Below are 8,335 nucleotides of genomic sequence, written 5' to 3'. Positions count from 1 at the left end.
AAAAAAAGGGGAGGGAGGGGAGGGGGGGGACGGGAGGTGGGAGGGGAGTGGGGAGAGGAGGAAATGAAGCACAGGATCTCTAAGGTGTTCCATCTTACTCAGGAATTGGTGTATTACTGAGCAGGTTTGGAGAAGATGAAGTGTTCCTTACTCTAGAAATATTTTTAAATTGCTAAAATGGCATTTTGTGTTAACAACAGAAGATGAAATACACATGCCGTACCTATTAGTCCTGATAACATAATTTATTTATCCTAATGTCTGTAATAAAGACAGCGAGTGAGCTACACAATACTCTTAATCTAAATGAATTGAAGGAGTTTGCGGTTTTGCACGTGTAAAAGATATTCTAAAGTACTGTTTATCTAGGCTGAACTGTTCCTATCTACCTATCTACTCAGCAAGAGATTAATTATCCAAGGACAATTATCCAATCCTTAATGAAACACACAGGTCACCCTGCAAGTAAACAATGGCCTGCAAAGGAAATAATCCTTACTCCATACAGTGGTAAGAAGAGAGGTGATTTAATAAAACAAAGGTGTTATTAAAGGCCAAAATATTGTTAGCATTGTAAGACCACTATCACTGCCCTTAATGAAAAAACTTCAAGATACTTTCAATGTTTCAAAGCCAGAATGATTTTCTACTTTCATTTTCTGGAGAAAGATAACTTATATGAGACAACAATACCAACAAGTAACCTTTTATTCAGTTAGGTGTTTAGTTTTTATTTTATGCCTTATCATCATTTATGCTAATTTTTAAGCAAAGTAAATGCTTACAGAAACCAGCACCCAGTGAGTTCTTCTACATAAATTCTCAGACTGCTTTCTGAATGAGGAAGAATGGAAGATACATACAAAGGACCGAAGCAGCTGTCTTTGTAATAAAGCACTTATTTGAGGAGGCAAGCACAATATGATTAAGGCATAAAAAATTACCTAGTGAGACCGAGCAGGACCCTACGGGGCTCCTGGGCATGGAAGCATTTTCATGTCCCCGTTTCTTGTAGGGAACAGACTCCAGCCTCCATGACCTTCCCTGAGATCCAAAGGGCAGATTTGAACAGTTGCTAATCTGGGAAGGGAGGGGGTGCAGAGACAAGGGAGGAACAGTCAAGGAACAATAGTGCAGCCTTGGGGCAGGGTCCTGCTGCTGCCTCAAGGGATACACATAACACTGCCTTTAAACCCTTTATAGAATTAAAATCCAGCAAATGAAGATGTTAGCATTCTTTATGCCAGAGGAGACCATCTGAGGCCAGACTAAAGGGACCAGAAAGTTCATCAAGAAGACTACCTGAAACAAGATTAAAGAGCCTAAACCCTGTACACACCCTAATCTTATCAGCAACCCCACCCTTGAACCACTGCCATAAAACTCCTCAGCAAATCCTCCCTGGTTGGTACACATAGTTTTCGAGGGCAGGAGCCTGCTGTGTTCCCCTTTGCCTGGCAAAGCAATAAAGCTTTTCTTTTCTACTTTGCCCAAAACTCTGTCTCCGAGATTCGATCTGGCACCGGTACACAGAGGCTGAGTTCTTGGCATCATATGCCTTGGCCGTCACAAGTAATGGGCTCATAAACCAATCTGTGATTCAGACTTTTAATATTTCATTTAACAAATTCTTACAGGTTTCCTTACTTGTTTTGTTGCTGTTACATATTTAAAGTATTTGCTTCCTCAGGAAGCTTCTGAGAGCCCTAAGTGCTGTTACTTCATTACACACATACGCTTTCTTAACCTGTCAGACAGTGTAGAACAGTATTAGGAACACACTGGGTGTTCATTAAACACACTTGTAAGTTCAATTATGCTATTGTTTTTACTTTATAAAGGTTAAGGCCATATGTGTAATACAAATAATCACAGACTTATTTTTTTGATTAGTTATACTAAAAATGTTGTATCCTGAGTAACGTTTTTAATGAAATGAGGCGTTATTATTAGTCAGTATACAAATAAAAAAGACTTTCTTGCCCCTTGGCTTGGAAATGTCCCTTGGTTTTTAAAAATGTGAATTAAAAAAATGCTGGGGGCTTCCCTGGTGGCACAGTGGTTGAGAGTCCGCCTGCCGATGCAGGGGACACGGGTTCGTGCCCCGGTCCGGGAAGATCCCACGTGCCGCGGAGCGGCTGGGCCCGTAAGCCTGCACGTCCGGAGCCTGTGCTCCGCAACGGGAGAGGCCACAGCAGTGAGAGGCCCGCGTACAGAAAAAAAAAAAAAAAAAATGCTGGATATTGATTTTCAAACTGGATACTTAAAAATAATGGTATTAATAGAAGAAAAATAATGTTGCTCAGTCCTAGAAGTGAAACTGACTGTGTAGAATTTTCATCAGAAATGTAATGTAATCATAGCCAGTCAGCCTTGAAAAGTACACTAAAACAATTCCAGGGATAATAGTTGGATTAGGAAGTGAAGAATTCAGACGATCCATAGAAATTGGATCTTCTGAAAATGAACACTCTTTTAAAGTTTAAGTTCTGCCATGAGAAAATTGAACAAGATTTTTTAACAGAATTTTTTATGGGTTTTTCAACTATCAGTCTGTATACAACATGGCATATACCATTTTCAAAAATATATATTTTGACTTAATTTGTTTTTATTCAAGTTTATTGATTAAAATACCAAATATTCATAAAAGTTATTGATTCTGTATATATACGATCTGTGAAAAGTCATTGAAGAGGGGCTTCCCTGGTGGCGCAGTGGTTGAGAATCTGCCTGCCAATGCAGGGGACACGGGTTTGAGCCCTGGTCTGGGAAGATCCCACATGCCGCAGAGCAACTAGGCCCGTGAGCCACAACTACTGAGCCTGGGCGTCTGGAGCCTGTGCTCCACAACAAGAGAGGCCGCGATAGTGAAAGGCCCGCGCACCGTGATGAAGAGTGGCCCCCGCTTGCCGCAAGCAGAGAAAGCCCTCGCACAGAAATGAAGACCCAACACAGCCAAAAATAAATTAATTAATTAATTAATTTTAAAAAAAGTCAATGAAGAAATTGATGACTCAAATTACATGTGAACATAGTCACTGCACAGTGGAAATCAGCATTATCTCATGATTTCAATCCAAACAACAACAAAACGTTCTTAAGAAGAGAAACCTGGAAGTCGGACCAGCTTTGTGGGCATACGACTAACGAAGCTGCACAAGATCCCACGCTTAGGAAGGTCCCGCGTGGAGCATGGCTTAATGCTCTACTGTAGCTTCTGGGTCCTGCAAATTATTTAGCCTGTCCTGCCTGGGAGGCTGAATTTTTTTTTTTTAACATCTTTATTGGACTGTAATTGCTTTACAATCGTATGTTAGTTTCTGCTTTATAACAAAGTCAATCAGTTATACATATACATATATCCCCATATGTCTTCCCTCTTGTGCCTCCCTCCCTCCCACCCTCCCTATCCCACTCCTCTAGGTGGTCACAAAACACGGAGCTGATCTCCCTGTGCCATGAGGCTGCTTCCCACTAGTTATCTATTTTACATTTGGTAGTGTATATATGTCCATATATACACTGCCACTCTCTCACTTTGTCCCAGCTTACCCTTCCTCCTCCCCGTGTCCTCAAGTCCATTCTCTAGTACATCTGCGTCTTTATTCCCGTCTTGCCCCTAGTTTCTTCAGAACCACTCTTTTTGTTTTGTTTTTTAGATTCCATATATATTTGTTAGCATACGGTATTTGTTTTTCTCTGTGACTTACTTCATTCTGTATGACAGACTCTAAGTCCATCCACCTCACTACAAATAACTCAATTTCGTTTCTTTTTATGTGATCTGAAACCTGTACATTACTATGTCCTTAAAGATGCTATGTGAGGTTTTATTTCTATGAGGCAAATATCTCTAAGACTTGTCCAGCTTAGTCATATCCCCACCCCCAACAAATACTTTATTGCAATTTGTCCTCATCTGGTCTTTGTAGCCTTGGCTGAGTGGAAGAAGGAAGGGAGATTCTGCCCAGTATGCAGAGCATCATACCAGCTGCCAGACTACGTCTCAGTTACTCTTCTTCAACATATTGATTTCAAATCCTTAAGAACTTACCTAGTCCAAAGATTATCTTCTCATATGTACCAATGAAAATCTTTCTGATTTCTACTTCACCTTCTTCCAAAAGCACGTGAGGTGATTTTGAAGTTAAATATAGTTTTAAATAAAATGATTGGGAATACAGAGAAAATAGCATCATTCAAAAAAAAAAGCAAAAAACAGGAGTAGATGAAACTAGGTGTCTAAATCTCTAAATAATGTCGTTTGTTACAAGTAGTCCTTCATGTCATTCAGCTGTTAGATTACAATTATTTTAAAACTCTAAACCAAATAAAGCTGGCAGACTACTCACCAGTAATAACCTTTCCAAATAAATTAGAAGTTTAGTAGAAAAATCAAAATTTTGTAAGATACAGAAATATTTTTCAAATGTGCAGTTTGGGGGCTGTTCCTTTATAAAAGTAGAAATCACTAAATTACAACTTGGTCCAATAACATTCAGCTGCATTACTTTGTGATCATGGAGCTTAATATAGGGATTTATGTTAAAGGACAATGAGATTGCCCAATAGAGATTTTCTCTTTACATTTCTTAAATCTAGATTCACTTTTGGAAGCTTCTTAAGGGCATTCGGTGCATGAGTAAGTTCTTGAATAATCCCTGTATTGAGAAGTCCTATGCCATTTTTCTTCTCCTTTGATGTTATACTTTTTATAGACAAACTTAGAAAAATCTGAAGAAATCAATGCAGGAGGCTGAAACCCAATGTTGATGATGAAGTACGGGCGGGTAGAGTCAGTCACTTACTTGGGAGTGAATATGTAGACTGTGCGGATGGACCAGGCCTTGATAGCTGTTAATTTGTCATTATGGAGATCTGGCCAAAGTGGGAAGGCCATTTTGTTAAAGTTATCTTATGTTTAAAAACCCTCGGGTTAAACATGTTGCTTCAGAAATATTCCTTCCATTCCGTCACCTCAATAAATTACTATGAAAGGATTCAAAGATATTGCCAACGAAAACAAATACTTTCTAAATTTGCCCTTCCTGTCTCATACTCACACTCAGGCTGAGTGGCCACCTTGATGGGCTGAGAGCTCTCCCCTGGTCCCCACTCGTTGTAGGCCACGACTCGGAAGGTGTACATGGCTTCTGGCTTCAGGTTTCCCACAGTAAACTGAAGGGACCCAGGCTGGGATGTATTCACTGCTCGTTCCCTAGGAAATAAAAGTTGCAGGGAAAGATTATTCCCACATGAATACTTTTAGCCACAGCCTTTACTTAATGAGCAAGAGAGGCACTTCCCTGGTGGCACAGTGGTTAAGAATCCGCCTGCCAATGCAGGGGACACAGTTTCGATCCCTGGTCCAGGAAGATCCCACATGCCCCGGAGCAACTAAGCCCTTGAGCCACAACTACTGAAGGCCATGTGCCTAGAGCCCGTGCTCTGCAATGAGAGAAGCCACCGCAATGAGAAGCCATCGCACCACAATGAGAAGCCTGCGCACCGCAACGAAGAGTAGTCCCCGTTGCAGCTAGAGAAAGCCCACGCACAGCAACGAAGACTCAACGCAGCCAAAAATAAATAAATAATAATAATGAGCAACAGCAGTAAGGTAGGCCAAAAGGTTGCTTACTCATTTCCTGTTGACTCTGCATGTAAGGCAAGACCTCGAAGACTTACTATGGGATGTAAACTGACTGGAAGAGCCTATAAATAAATGTTGCAGGGTTTCTGGGGAGTTCAAGTTTATGCCATTCCCATGAACCTTGCATACTAAAGTCTTTTCCCTTGACACTTTACAATTTAGTCTCAAAACTCATAACAAAGAGCTAGTAAAATAAGAAGCCGCCTATGGAATGTAGGCAGGAAGATGCGTTTTGTAAACATTCAGCTAATGACAGAAATCAGGGTTTTGATTATTCCACAAGCCAGTCTTTGTCAGTACTGTCAACAAATGCATTTATGCATTTTCCTTCATTGTAGGAAAGGAAAAGGCAGATGCCAAGTGTCGATGTGTACAGAGCTTGAGGTCCTGTGGTTATGTTAAGTGCAACTTAGAGAAAGAAGTAGATGCCCTTCCTCATGAGGAGAAAGTGGAACACGTGTCTACTTGCCTTTTCTTCAAGCCACATCTACATGTGTCCAATTTATTTTCCAATTAAAAACTTCCTCAGAGGCTCCAAACAAATGAATTAACCTGCTGATCATGGTGAGATTTATAGTTCATATTAAGAGAAGACAAATCCTATGGATATGGATGCTGACATATAAGAACCAGGAACTCCTAAAGTATGCTTTAAAGGACATACATGATTCTAGACATTTATATCCTCATTGGTCTCATAAAATTGAACGTGAAGAAAGAGCTCCTTCTAGCCACTTAACTGTTTCTTAAGGTTTCTACATCTAGATGATATTTCTTGCATCTCAAAAAACACCCTGTATGAATCTGGATATAGCCCAAGGTTTAGGTATCCCTTTACAATTTGCTGCAAGGCTGAATTGTGACTTACAGTGAGGGAGGGATGTCGGTGGGATTTAATAGTGACCTGTCGTAAGAAACATCAGATAGGGCTCCCATGTACCACACATCACACTGATCTATTCTACCAAACTAAGATTATTCAGGCCAATGCATTGCTTTTTAAAAGAAAACCCTCATAATCAGATTGTATGCCTTGTGGATGTAGACAGTTTTGCATATTATTTTCTTTCAGCAGAATTTTTATATGCATTGCCTCTCCTTTTATATAAATAGGATGGTTTTATTATCATTATTTTATAGATGTAAAAGTGAGATTTAAAGAAACAACATTTTTTTTAAAGGACTCACAGTTAATGAATACTGTCGTTAAGAATGAAATTTGGGGGGCTTCCCTGGTGGCGCAGTGGTTGAGAGTCCGCCTGCCGATGCAGGGGACACGGGTTCGTGCCCTGGTCCAGGAAGATCCCACATGCCGTGGAGCGGCTGGGCCCGTGAGCCATGGCCGCTGAGCCTGCGCGTCCGGAGCCTGTGCTCCACAACGGGAGAGGCCACAACAGTGTGAGGCCCGCGTACCGCAAAAAAAAAAACAAAAAAAAACAAAAAAAAACAAAACAAAACAAAACAAAAAAAAAAGAATGAAATTTGGGATTTCATCCTCTAGATCCAGTATTGGTATCGTTAAACAGTAGGGGAAAACAAGGGGGCTATTTGGATCATGGGCACTTTGAGCTCCTAAAGGGAAAGAAGAGACACCTGGGCATTCAGAAACCACTGGGAGAATGAGTGTAATTATCATCTGTTATAAGTCATTTCAGGATGTATTTTCTAAAACTTCAAGCAACGTATTTGTTACCGAAAGTCAGATCTGCGTACCAAACTCCTTGAGTATCTATAAGGAAGGACAGCTTTCATAACTGACTTTATTCTTATAACTATTGAATAATTTAGATGAAATAGCTGTGTTCTAGGACATGCTGGCATAACCCCTTGAAAAGGCATTCTTCAAAGGAAAAAGAGGTAAGAACATCTGGGCATGTCCAGGTAAGAATGTCTAAGATCATATAATAGAAACATTACTCACATATAAAAGGGGATGCTGTATTTTATTACAAGGAAGGGAGTTTTAGGTTCTTATAATCTCCAGCAGCCTCCAAAAATATCCCAGATTACTAATGGTCATGAAAAAAAATTATATTCATTGATATGGACAACTGATACTTCCTCAGCGTTAAGAGTACGAACAAAGCATCTTTAGAAAACACTTCCATGGTAGTGATCTCAGCCCTTCCTCCAACCAGACGCTAGCACTGCCCTAGATTTACCACTAGTTTCTTCAATGTGGGCTCTTAATGGTTTTAAACAACAATTTAACCTAAACATTTCCACGTTATGCGCCAATTTTCAGAAATCTGCTTATCCTATCAAACTGAGGTCACATCAAAATGCTATGTAGACTACAGAGTGGATTCAAGAGTTTTAAGCCTGGGGTGGTTGTCTTGGCTTCCTCATTAACTTAGATTTCTCAAGTGCAAATTGGTGTTATAAAAATGTTTACCTCATAGAGTTTCTAGAGAATTCAGTAAGATGCTGTATGTGAACCACATAAAGCAGCAGGCATGAGACCTGGTACTCAGGGAGCCTTCCATATGTGACAGTTATTACTGCTATTATTTCTATTATTATAACAAAATACCACCACAACCTCATAGAAATAAGGGTTCTTGAGTTCAAGAAGAGGGCCTTTCCTCAATCTGAAGAAATTAATGAGGTACAATCATGAAGAAAAGGACATAAATATTGATATTTTCTGTCAGATCAATTTTGTTTACAGAGATAAGTCAA

The 8,335-nt window shown here is 40.0% G+C and overlaps 1 protein-coding gene across 1 annotated transcript in view; it reads right to left on the bottom strand.

The window, feature by feature from the left end:
- DCC (DCC netrin 1 receptor) overlaps positions 1-8,335 on the bottom strand; it is a 782,001-nt gene that overhangs the window by 348,065 nt on the left and 425,601 nt on the right. Inside the window, exon 11 of the mRNA XM_024756807.1 lies at positions 5,067-5,221. Within this exon, the coding sequence (XP_024612575.1) occupies positions 5,067-5,221 (155 nt within the window). The remainder of the gene's footprint in view (positions 1-5,066; positions 5,222-8,335) is intronic.

The sequence above is a fragment of the Neophocaena asiaeorientalis genome, unplaced genomic scaffold (genome assembly GCF_003031525.2).
Source record: "Neophocaena asiaeorientalis asiaeorientalis breed wild unplaced genomic scaffold, Neophocaena_asiaeorientalis_V1.1 scaffold133, whole genome shotgun sequence".
Classification (NCBI taxonomy): Eukaryota; Metazoa; Chordata; class Mammalia; order Artiodactyla; family Phocoenidae; genus Neophocaena; species Neophocaena asiaeorientalis.
The sequence above is the reverse complement of the archived record's forward strand: the minus strand, read 5'-3'. Positions and strand labels throughout refer to the sequence as shown.